The sequence below is a fragment of the Meriones unguiculatus genome, chromosome 15, assembly GCF_030254825.1.
Source record: "Meriones unguiculatus strain TT.TT164.6M chromosome 15, Bangor_MerUng_6.1, whole genome shotgun sequence".
Lineage (NCBI taxonomy): Eukaryota > Metazoa > Chordata > Mammalia > Rodentia > Muridae > Meriones > Meriones unguiculatus.
The window spans coordinates 74315877-74328674 of record NC_083362.1 but is presented as its reverse complement, the minus strand read 5'-3'; the positions used below and the strand labels follow the sequence as shown (position 1 = coordinate 74328674).

General features: G+C 52.8%; 1 protein-coding gene across 3 annotated transcripts in view; it reads right to left on the bottom strand.

Annotated features, from left to right (window-relative positions):
• Positions 1-1220: 1220 nt before the first annotated feature.
• The window catches only part of Sh3bp4 (SH3 domain binding protein 4), a 77608-nt gene continuing 66030 nt past the window's right edge, over positions 1221-12798 (bottom strand). For all 3 annotated transcript variants that reach the window (XM_021645360.2, XM_060368817.1, XM_060368818.1), the window contains exons 4-6: positions 9957-12310; positions 3886-4074; positions 1221-3154 (exon numbers count right to left, since the gene is read on the bottom strand). In XM_021645360.2, the coding sequence (XP_021501035.1) occupies positions 2930-3154; positions 3886-4074; positions 9957-12310 (2768 nt within the window). In that variant the 3' untranslated portion in view covers positions 1221-2929. The remainder of the gene's footprint in view (positions 3155-3885; positions 4075-9956; positions 12311-12798) is intronic.

Genomic DNA, 12798 nt, shown 5'->3' with positions numbered 1-12798 from the left:
TTAGACTTCTGCCCTCCGCCGTGGTGAGAGGATGCAGTTTCCAAGTTCATGGCTGGCTGCCCTGGGGTGAGCTCCTTGCTGCTGCATTGGGGGTGGGGTATGGTTCTGTGGTACAGCATTTGCCCAGCATAATTAAGGTCCTTATAGACCCCATGCTTAGTTAGCACTGGGAGAAAAATACATTTTCCTATTAGGCACGTGGAATATGTAAGTCACAGGGCCATATGGGACTACATCTTCAACTACAAAATAGGTGAAAGCTCAGCAAATCATCCTAAAATGAGTACAGGTTTATCTGGACTCACAGGTTAGGGGCCGATGTCCAGGACTGATTGGCCCTGCTGCTAGAAGCCTTTGCAGCCATGCTCAGCAGGGAATACATGGCAAAAGAGACCAGGTTAAAAAAAAAAAAAAAAAAAAAAGAAGAGTCTGTCTCCAACTCACATTAAGGGTACAATCCCAGTACCTAGCCTCCTCCCATTAGCCCAAGGTTCCAGCCCTCACCTTACAACAGTGCCTTGCTGGGGACCAGGCCTTCAACTCCAGGGCCTGTGGGGGAACTCAAGATCTAAGAGTGGCCCAAATTAACACAGGTGTGGAAGGTGGAGGGGCCTGAGCTCACGGGGACTTAGGCTCTTGACAAGGTTCTCAGCTGCCCACGTGACAAGGCTACAGACACAGTCTCCAGGCCTGGCCTGTCTCCAGTCCAGCCAGCTCCTATTCAGCCTGTCTGTCTGAAGACACTCTCTCAAGCTGGCTCTTCTGGAGCCCAGCTCCTCCCCACCACCTGTGGATGGGGTTGAGTCCCCAGTGGTGCCTACACTTCTTGCTCCATTCTTCCTGGCAGCAGAAAGGGGACACCCAGGGAAGGCCGCTGCCATCAGTAGGCCAAGGAAGATGCCAAACACACGAGAAACTGCTGGGTCCTGAACTCCATGCTGGGGGAGTGAGGGTGGTACTAACCCCAGGGGGTGGAGATCAGGAACAGGGAGACACATCTGTCTGCTTCGTTCGTGTGCCACAGGTAACACAGACTCCCACTTGGTTGTAACGAAAGATCTACCCACTCGGGAGCAATTAAGAGCAAGAGAAAGCATCGCCTACACCAACTGCCATCTGTCACTCAGGGTGACTGACAGGAACCCATTCCCTGACTTTATTTAAAGTCTGGCTAGGCACAGAAAGACACACACATACACACACATACATACACTAACCAGTTAAAATATCCAGATAAAATTTACTGTAACTTTTGTAGAATTTAATTTGTGCTACAAGACTTGTTGCATAGGAAACTATTCAAAGCCCCTGAGGAAAAATATCCATGGTTTAAGGTGCGACTGGTTTTGTTTCTTCTTTGGGGGAAAAAAGGTGAGGAGATGCTCTCTGGGCAAAAGGAAGGCGCGGAATAATGGGCATTTCTGTGGTGACCGGGGAGTCAAGTTCTCGCAGCACTCACACCTGCTGTTTAAGTCTGCTGGTCTGCAGTGTCTGACGCAGAGTCTACACATTTCAGCTCAATTTGGGGTTGTGCACTGGTCAAACAGGGCCATCAGCTTGTGCCAGCAAGGCAGATGGAGGCAGTCCCCAGGGTCTGGAACTGCTCCTGGAAGCAGACAGCCTGAGTCCGGCCCATTACCAGGGTCACTTGGCTGCTGCTCTTTCTGCTAGGAGTTCTACTTCCTGTTCCCTCCCCCAAATGCCACAGCTAACTGTGTGACCCTGAAAGTCAACATGGACCGCATGACCCACTACCTTGAAGTTCAATACAATCCTCTGCAAGCTCCCAGCTTGCCATGGATCATCGCTCAGGGAAAATGTTCCCCGTGCTAATATTTGCACTGTGGGATGGCCAGCTCCCTCGTACTATTATTCCTAAGGAGATGTGGGCGCACTGAGGAGAAGGTTGAAAACGTGAGAGATGAAGTGTGGAGTTTGGCAACAGCAGATGGCACCGCCGCACGTCAGCAGGCGACCTCACCTGAAAGGTCACCAGAGACAGTCAGGGGCCACCAGGCTCTGGCTGGGTGCTAGCACTTTCTTCCCGCCTACAGCAGAGGCAGAGCTGCCCTGAGGAAGGCCACACTCAATGTCCCAGAGTGGCAGGGAACACCTCCTTCTCAAGGTGCACTGTTCTGATGAATGATAAATATATCATTGAGAAGAATGATGGGGACGGGGACACCCCCAACTCCAACTGATTTCTTATTTGTTGGCAGAATCTTAACGGCAGTGAGCTGCGAGGTGGGTGCTTTGCTGCTCACCAAAGCACACAGACCAACATGTCCTGTGAGGTCCACTGAGGACAAGGCAGAAGGAAGGGTGGGACCTCTGCTACCCGCAAGGCTCATCCACTAAAAGCCAACATGCCCATGGACTTGCTTTCTCATAGGCGTCGAGTGGTAAGATGTCTGCAGGGTGCAAACTCCTTTCCACTCTGAGTGTCGAAATGCAAAGTACGTCTGGGACACAGAAACACCCGTGGCCTTTAAATATCGATATACACCTGGAACATAATTGAAAAAGGCCTTCAAAGAACATAAAAACCTGAACAGCATTTGCCTTTACTAAGGTGATTTTTTTTTTAAATAACCTTTACAGTCCATTAAAAAATTAGATGCCACCTTTCGTTTGTCCTCTCTAAGTCTCTTGTTAAAAAAAGTGATTTTAAATTTAAATGTACATTTCAACAAATAGAAAGCAACACGATTGGCAACGACTTCGATGTAGAAAGCCCCTGGGACCGGCCCCTGAAGAGAGGGGCGGGGCAGAGTCAGAGGCTGGGCGTGGCTGGCAGATGGACCTCTGCCTGAGCAGCCATCCCTTCCTGCCCCGCCTGGTGATGGCGAGGCCCCCACTGTGGACAGACGATGGACAGATGATGGTTGGAGAGTTCCAGCTCTGGTGAGCACTAGGACAGGATCCCCAGTTAGATCACAAAGTCGTCATGGTCCACAGGGCTGAAGGCGGCTGCCCTCAGGATGTCCAGGGAGTTCACCAGGATCAGCGTTCCCGTGAGGTGCTTCCAGCGCCTGGTGATGGGATTCTTCATCTTGTCCAGGCCTATGTGCAACTCTTGGATGACATCTCGGTAGCTGTCCCCAATCTGGTGGCTCCAGGTAAGCAAGAAGTCATAGGCTGGTTTCCACATGGCCTGGGAGACAGAATTACCAAAAACAAGAGAGAGAGAGAGAGAGAGAGAGAGAGAGAGAGACAGAGAGAGACAGAGAGAGACAGAGAGACAGAGACAGAGAGACAGAGAGAGAGAGAGAGAGATATCAGAGGATGGTGAGCTACCTCAGCACTCCTCTGTCACTCACAGCAGCAGGGGGAGCCACCTGTGGCACTGTGCCTACACTGGGGAAAGGGTGGGGTCCCCTCCAGTGTCTGAGTCACTGGATGGCTCTCTGCTTCCTCACAGAACCCACTTTCACCCATGCCGAGAGCATTAGAAATTGACCATGCAAAGAAAGCACATCTTTACATTTGGGACTTCCTGCTTCCCCGTCTTGTGAGTCTGAATCAGCTTCCAGGGTCAGCCCCATAAACAGACAGTCAGTCTCTGGGCACGACTCCACCATACCCACCTTTGTCTAAGTCAGCAGGAATTCAGCCAATGCAGTGGACCCCTTAAAAGTAAAATGAGCAAGGGAGGGCAGTCCATACTTCCTAGATTGTGGCAGGGCTGCCCTGACCTTCTGTGCCAGGTTCTCTAAGCTGATGGCCCCACCTAGGCAGGGCACACCTTGTATTGGGCACACTCACTTCACCTCATCTTACCCTCCTGGAGGGCTGTGAAGTAGACCATTTATTATGGTACCCTACGGCTCCCAGGAGCTGAGGGGCAAAGCCATGAAGTAAACAAGGAGTTGGAGCTCCACTCACCTCACTGTCTACTACCCCATTCCTGTCTCGGTGGGGAGACTCATACGCGTCCATCTGCTGCTTGGAGACCTTGGCCAGCTTCTCGGCCAGCTCCCTCCAGCGCTGGGCCACTTCGACAGCTGTGGTCAGGAGCACGAAGTCCTGGATGAGTCTGACCACCAGGCCCTGGCAGTCCATTTTCAGCAACGCCTGGCAAGAAGAAATGCGGTGTGAGGCCAGGGCAGGCGTGGCTCTGGGGGAAGGTCAACCTGCAGATGATTCTCTTTACCCCGAGGATTCTAAAGCCTGAGTTCTGTCCTGCCCTGCTGCCCAGCACCATGCATGTACAAGGGACAAAACTGGCTTACAGGGTGTATGGGTTGGCACTGTCTCCAGAACTCAAGCTCAGGGCCCCAGAAAGTGACTTAGCTCGGAAAGAAGCCTTTTCAGATACAGCATGACAAACCGTAAGACCACAGAGGGCAGGCCATCATGGCTGATGTCCTTATAGCCAGCCACCTATGAAGCAGGGCTGGACGGACACGCTTTCCAGAGTGATTAGAGGGAAGGTGAGGGAAGGTGAGGGAAGGCTGGTACTCCCAGCCCCTGGGAAGACCTGACTCCAGTTGCTTGGCCAAGCGTGTCCGTCATGCAAGCATGAAGACTGGGAGATGCCAGGTAGTTAAGTCCAGAGGCCCCCAGGCAGAGACCAGAGGCCAGGGGGAGAAGAGGGCTAGTTTCTTGAGGTTCTTTCCATGTTGCTGGGCCCATGACACTGGTCGCTGAAGCAAACATGCCGCCAGGGTGGAAGGGTTACACTTCATTTCCACTGCTTAGGTATTTCAGAAAGGGGTTGAATATCATTTGGATTTTGATATCTGTTAAGAAATTGTTTTTAATAAAACACAAATGTGTTCATGTTCCAGAAAAAAAAAAAAAAGATGATCCTGTGTGTGGTCACCTGTCTTGGAGTGGATTGAGATATACCGGTGGCCAAGCGCTGGTCAGGTTTAAGCTTTGATGTGCTGTAAGTTTAGGGAGAAACTGAGGCAGGAAAGGTCACCTCAGGTCCATGGGTTGTCCTGGGAGACTGCAAACGAATGCAGGGCTTGACGGCAAGTTAGCCAATCACATCAAACAAGCCCACGTGTCTGTGCACTGGGCTGCCTGGCTCTGGCGGTGGCCTCCTGTGCTGGGTGAGTGTGCGTCAAATCACCTGCTTCGGATTCAAGTCACCCTTGGCAGAGGTCAGTAAACCTGCTCTCTCCCCAGGGCCTCTGGGAAAGAATACAAAGGCCCTAGGAAATTCAGGCCACTCTCTGAGCACTGCTGTACAGGAGGGCTCATGGCCAGATCCAGGGCAGCTAAGACTCCATTTCTGTGAGTAGCTGATGAATGACGAGGCTTTTGATGTCAGGAGTGAGGGTGTCTCACCTTTCCTGCACTCTGCTCAGCTCTTCTCACACCACTTTACTGAGCCCAGCCCTGGCTCTGTCTGTTACCCAGCTGCTCCTACCACACAGCGCGTTTGAGTGTATTCTCCAGAAGGGTGAGCTTTGGATGCACTTAGTCCTAGCAATGGAAAACGCACCCTCAGGATTCCAGCTCTGGGGATTCCCAGCCCTCAAATGGCTTACTCAAGTATTCAAAGGCATTCTGGGAAATACCGAAGGAAATAAAACACAATGCCGACTTCAGATAGATTTCTCCTAATACGAGTGAAGGGACAGATTGAAATTGTGGCTTGTAGTCCACATGGCTTCTGTCCCAACTTCACAGGGGGCAGACAGACAGCAGGTAACAGCAGCTCTTGCAGTTTAATTTCCGTTGCAATAATACACATCCTGACTTACGGCAACACGGGAGGAAGGGGTTTATCTGGGAGGCCCCTGTAAGATGCTGTTTACAGTAACAGTAACAGCTGGCCAGAGGTTGTGTGGCTGTTAACCTGTTTTACCACTTCTTAGGCAAATAAGATAAGCTAGTGTTTGGGTTTCTGTTTTTGTTTGTTTGTTTGTTTCCCTGAGATGCTCTGGTCTGGGTGGAAAAGCTCTCCTACACAACACAAGGCTGACGGAGCTACCTCTTCATCCAGTTAACCACAGAGCCGGCCCCTCTGTCTCTGGGGGCCTCCTGGTCTGTGGGATAAGGCGTGTTTTTCTTCTGAGCCATCCTGAGTTCCCTTGCCATCCTTCCAGCATGGACTCTTCTGTTCTCTTGATAGCCACCCACCTTGGTGTCTCAGGCACCTCAGTCCACCCACCTGCTGGAGACAACTCCCTTTCTGGCTTGTGCCCTACAACTCACTCCCTTCTCTCTCACACAAACTCCTCCAAAGCGTCCATTGTAGCCCTCCTTCTATAGGCCCCACATTATGACCCAATGGACTACTGGAGGCTTTGTTCTTGGTGTTGCCTCCAGCATGGGAAGGGACCACACAGAGTAACACACACATGGAATGTCCACAATCCTCCCAGGGTTTTACTGAGGCCACTGTGAGTTGTTTCTAAGTTCTTTTCCTCTTATTTTCAGCCAACGACCTCTCTCTCCCCGTAAGAACAGAGACCGCAGGGCCCACCTGCAGTGGTGTCTTTAAAATTGGCAACATCTTACACCGAAGGCAAGCTATCTGGGACTAGAGAGAGGACCCTTCCCCCCAGCCTCCTCAGACCTGTGCGGTGAGATGACAGTACCTCAGATCTAGAAGGTGCACACGGGCCTGCAGGTTGTTTCACTCACTGTATTCACAGAATATACACACATGAACACGTGTCTTCACCTGGGCTTTCAAACACAGAAAACCCTCCTTCCCAAGGCCCACACAACACTGTGGAAGATGCACCAGGATTCCAACATTAGAAACAGAACATAGTCTGCAGTTTCTTCCCTTTAGGAAACAACCCCAAGCTCCCATACCAAACTTTCCCCCACACCTGCCAGGGACTGGGCCAATGACGTCAGGGATGGCACATCTCAGAACTTTCAAAGTATGTCCCATCACTCTTAGGCAGCAGACTCCAAAGTGACACTGGCTATCTATGTCCCTAATGGTGTTTTCTGCTCTCTGGAAAAAGCCTGTGACTAGGAACACAACGGACAGGCTTCCCACGTGGTCTCCAATTTCAATGGTCATCAGAACCATCAGTGCCTCCCATCAGATAGGCAAATGTACCAGCATGCAGGCTGCCCCAGAAAAGCCAACTGTGGAACACCTGCTGCAAAATCCTGACCATTGTCACTGGAGGGACACCGGAGGCCCTGAGAGACATAAGCTGCTAGCCCTTGTCACACACAGGGAGAGGATGAGAGCAGAGAAAGAAAGCACAGGGTGGCCCACAAGAGCACAGAAGGCTCGGACGCATCTCAGCTCAAGCCACTGCTCCCACTCCCACTCATTCATTCACTCACTATCCCTCTCTCCCTCTTTGAGGATTCCCTCTGTGCTCTCCTTCCTCCTCTAGCGGAGGGCAGTAATGAGAGGCAAGTGTACAGCAGTCCTGACCTGAGCAAGCAAGATCCAGGAACACAAGCTTGCTTCATCAAGGGCTGGAACAGGCATCTGAGAGAATACATTGTCAGGAGCTCCAGGCAAGAGGGACACAGCAAGAGGACAGCTGGTGCATGCAGGACACAGGGAAAAGGCCCCAGCAGAGGCATGGGCTGTCACAGGCCCAAGGAGCAGGTGAGAAGCCCGGTGGCCATGGAGAGGAGCCTCCAGCACTTAGTAGGCCTTTCTCTCCCACTCAGCATGGTGACCACCTCAAAACCTTCAACCTCCTACTTACTCTAGTTATAGTGGCCAGAGTAGGGAAGTTGAGGATGCAAAGACAACTTACAAACAGAAGGGGGTGCTGGCCTAGGTGTGACCTGCCAGCTGGGGCCAAGTTTGTAGGAAACCTGACTGGCCGACCCTTGGTTGCCAATGTTGGGGTCATCCAGATGATGGGGTTAGCCAGCCGTGGGGTTTTGAAGTTTGGCCAGCCATTAAAATTCAGCTGCTCAGGAGGCAAAATGCCTAAGGTAGCTGAGGAGAACAGAACATAGAGGAACCTGTTTTCTTTTTATTATAAAACTGCCCTTGCCCCAGGGCCAAGTTCCAGCCAAGGCCAAGCTGCATCTCCCAGGAAGGCAGAGGGGACTCAGAGGCAGACAGGACCCTTCTGAGCCATCCCATAGACCAAAGAAACAAAAATCCTCTCCAAAACTTGCCAGGAAAAGCAAATAGGCACAAAGCCCCCATCCGTGGCGTTTGCCCACAGAGGAAGGAACTGGGCCTATTCCAGGTGGCTGACGTCCTTCAGCTGTGGGAGGGACAAGTGATGCTGTTTATGCTCTGTGGAAGCATCCAGTTCTGCAATCGGTGTAGGGTGCCGTTACAGGAACACAAGCTCCTGCCCTGGGGAACTCCAGCCAGCCAGGGAGGCCAGGGCAAGGGGGAGGGGAGGAGCCGCTCCACGACCTTCTGGAAATCTGTTTCACATGGCAATATAGCTGAAAGAGATCTGCTCAACTCCTGGGGGTGACCTACATGCAGAGCCCACGGCTGTAACCATTCACTCCTGGCTTCTTTCCCAGTGAAACCCCTGCCATCCAGGCCCCCCAGGACCTAACGTCAAGGGCCCTCATAACTGCCATTCACACCGCCACCTCCCTTCCCGGGGAGTCTCAAGCCTGTTTGCCCCATGATGTGGCACGACATGTTACCACGGGCCATACTCAAAGGGTCCCATGCCCTGCTCTACCTCAGGGGTCATCTGTATCGACTCAGAGAGATGCCTGATGATGTCATACGGAGAGGGCAGGTGGACATGGGTCATGGTGTAGAAGAGCAGCCAAACACCTGGGGACAGCAGAAGCAGGAGGGATCAAGAAGAGGTCGCTGACAATGGTGACCATCAGAACCACACAACTGGGGTGGGCTGCCTGTGGAAACCACAGGGTTGTTCCATTGCCCTATGCTCCAAAGCCCAGGTTGCTGGAAGACCCGAGAAGTTCTCAGAAAATGTCCCTAGCTGGCTCATGGTCGGTGTGTTTCAGAAAGAATCATGGGACCTCTCCTTTCCAAGCATTTCTTAGAATGCAGATTTGTTTTATATCAGCCAAGAGCCTGTTCCCCATGGACTTAAATGAACCCCAGGCAGGGAGAAGGCACCACGATAAAGACAGATGTTAGAGGCGTCAGGTAATGGGAGGCAAGAACTCACATCAGAGCAAGGCCAGGCTTTGGGGCAAAGGCTTTTAGCACTATATCCCAGAGCCTGTCGTGGACATAATGGCGCAGACACAAAGATCCCAGCACAAGCCGCTGGACCACAGCCCTGTCCCTTCTTCCCACCGGGTCTCAGTTTGCTTTCTACTCCTGTGACAAACATCACGACCCAAAGCAACCTGGGAGAAGGAAGGGTTTATGTGGCTTACACATCCTGATCACAGTCAATCCCTGAAAGAAGACAGGGTGGAACTCAAGCAGGAGCCGAGGTAGGAACCATGGAGTGATGCTGCTTATGGGCTTGCTGCCCATGGCTTGTTCAGTTTGTTTTTTCCTTCTCATTTTATTTATTTATTTATTTGTTTGTTCATTTGTTTTTGAGACAGCGTTTCTCTGTGTAGTCTTGGCTGTCCTGGACTCACTTTGTATACCTGGTTGGCCTCGAACTCACAGAAATACACCTGCTTCTGTCTCTGAAGAGTGCTGGGATTACAGGCGTGTGCCACCCCGACCAGCTTCAGTCTGCTTTCTTATATCTGATGACCTGACAGGGACAGCACACCCCATAGTGGGCTGGACCCTCTCACATCAATCATTAATCAAGAAAGTGGCCACAGACTTGCCCTTTAGCCAATATGATGGAGGTAATTTCTCAACTTCCTGGGGAACTCTACAGTTTGTGTCAAGTTGTCAAACACTAACCAGTGAACACAAGTCCACCGGAAACCATACAGAGGCTCATAAATGTAGAAGACGGGGAGAGACACCTTCCCTGGGGTCCTTAAGGAGCCTACCCTACGACACTTCCAATACTGTCCCCGTGACTTGGCCCAAGATGACCAGACTGGTCAACCCAAGGGCTGGATACGCGCTCAGCACTCACCATCACCAGCTCCTTCTGGAAGGACTTCCGGTCCTTGTTGTCAGGGTTGTTACAGTCTTCCTTCAGCTTCTCCAGGACAGACGCCACCCGCTCTGGCTCGCTGTCCAGCTCTGCCCGGCAGAAGAAGGTGAGCGGCAGGTTCCCGTAGCCCAGGGCATCAGCGAAGGCCCGCCAGCTGCTGATGTTCTCCATGAGCAAGGTCCGCACGGAGGCATAGATGTAGGTGAGGAACTTGCAGGGCCGGAGGATCTGCTCCAGCAGCACCGAGGTGCTCAGCTCGGGCCCTGAGAACAGGCTGGGCCGGGCCTTGCCGACGACCAGCACATTCTTGGTGTGCACCAGGCCCACCTTGCCCTGATAGTAGCCAATGTACCACTCCTTGGTCCACAGCTGTCCCTTGAGCCGGATGCGCTCCTCGCTGAGTAGGGCCACGGCATCGCCCTTCTTGTACTCCAGCAGGTAGTGGCTCTTGTTCTGTCGCACCACGGTCTTTAGCAGCTTGCCGAACTTGAGACTGGACACGGGGCGGTCCTGAAACGTCGGGTACTTGGTGGTGACAACGAACGGGGACAGGATGATCTTCCCCACCTCGTTCTTCTTGAGAAATCTTCTCTGCCCGGATGGTTTAATGGCACTTTTAGGGGGTGGCTGCGGAGTCTGGACACAGAACTGCGTGAGGATGGTGTCCTGATCGTCCTTGACCTGTACCCTCAGTGTGAAGTCGGATAGCTCGTTGGGGTTCTGGGAGATGACGGAGAAGATCAGACGGCTAACCTTGCCCAGTTTCATCTGGAACCCTCTCACCACTTTAGCTTGCTCGTTGGCCTTGACCTCATAGTTGGTCATATTGGAGAACATACACACCTTGAGATCCTGGGGCCTGGACAAGATGAACTGGTGCTTGCCCCACAGCTGCAGGGCCACAGGGGCGGGGCTGGGGGCCTGCCGAGTAACCTCACTGACCAGGAGGGTCTTTGGGGCGCAATCGTGTCCAAAAATGGTCACCACTGTCTTGAAGGACGGATGGATGTGTTTGGGACCATAGAGACCCACAGTGACCCTCTTATTGATGAAATCCCACACGGTGGAAGGGTAGAGGATGTTGGGGCCCTGGGCGACAATAGCTAGGTACATGCAGGGCTCCAGGTTGTCCAGCTGTACCTGGACCGTGTCCCCATAGCTGTAGGCGAGGGGGATAGGCACGTAAGGCCCCTCCTTTGAGTCACTTCTCAGGCACTGCAGGGCCACTGTGCTTTTGCTGAAGATGTCGCCCTTCACCTCCGCAGAGACCTTCATCTCCAGGATGATGAAGGTGTTCACCTCCAGGTTGCTCAGCTTCACCTCCACCACGGGGCTGACGCTGCTGGATCTGTCACTGTTGAGCTCCAGGGGAGGGTCCAGCAGGGCTTTCATGGATATCTGCTGTGTCTCCCCAGGGGCTACATGGCCCTCGGGCACGTGGATGCTGATGTTGGTGTCAGGAAGCTGCACGGAGCCCCCGGAGCTATCCAGCTTGCACACAATATTTGTCTCCACTGCTTGTGTCTGGCCCCAACCTGGGCTTTGGCCGAGCAGGTCCAAGTCATGGCAGGATCGGGCCAGCTTCCGGTGATTCAGCCAGGCGGTTCGGAAGTCTTCTCGGCTTTGGAACTGTTCTGGGGCAGGGGACTTGAGGCCTGTGAAGAAACTGGACGTGGCAGGGGTGTCGGATTTGGCTTGCAGGACGGAGAGCTCCGAAAGGCTGTAGGAACGCTTGCTTCTGAAGAAGGGGTTGTCCCGCTTGACAGGCTGCTCCACGAGGAGTCCGTTGGCAGCCGGGAGTTCATCGAAGATGTTGCCAGTGCTGTTGGTGGTGGCCGAGCTGGATTCGGTGAAGGAAGATGTGCCTGTGTCAAACAGGAGCAAATCCACAGTACTCTTAGGGTTCAGCTCATCCATGCTGGGTCGTGCATTTCCATTCAGAAAGGGGTTCGTTTGGACGCCATTCCAGAAGGGGTTGTTACTATAGGGCCTGCTGGATTCTTTCTGGTCGTCCGTCCAGCCCCCTAGCAGATCTAGCTCCTTGGCGACTTCGTCAGGGCTGTCCGGGAGATTGTCAATCATGCCACTGTCACTCAGGGTAGAATTCCGGTAGTTCAACGGCTGCACATAGGAGGAAGGGATGTAGCCCATCTCGGTGGTGTTGTGGGCGTACCACCACTCCCCGCCGGACGTGTCCAAGACGTACAGGTGGTCGCCCTTGGAGAACTTGAGGGTGGTGAAGTTGTTTGGGCAATAGTCTTTGATCGCAATCACTTCCTTTGCGTTTCCAAAAGGCGTGGGGTTGTCCACTAGCAAGGCACTGGGAGAAGGCACTGCGCAAGACACAGAGACACAGAGTAAGGCCAGGCCATAGGCACAGGAGACACTTCAAAGCTGGGGGCGGGGAGAGGTGGGCTAGAAACAGACTGTGCTATGACGCGGTCACCAACCCAGCCAGGAAACAGTGTGAAGATTCATATGAGCCCCACGTGGCCTGTGTGATGACTTGGGAGCACTCTGCTGTTCTGGCACTCACCCGCCTCCAAATTCAACCTTCTAATGGAGGCCAAAGACCCAGAAGAATGTCCCTCAACCACCTGAGAAAGGCAGGCCACAAGAAAGGCAGTGCACATGTTCCTGTGTTCTGAACATCTCATTTTGATAGAAGTCTTTATCTAATTTCTGACCAGGACTGTCACTATGATGAAAGGGAGGACAAACGTGAAACACTGAAGGGAACACACCAGGCAGAGGCACAGTGACAGTACAGGCCAGGCAGAGGCACGGTGGCAGTATAGGTCAGGGAGAAGCACAGTGACAG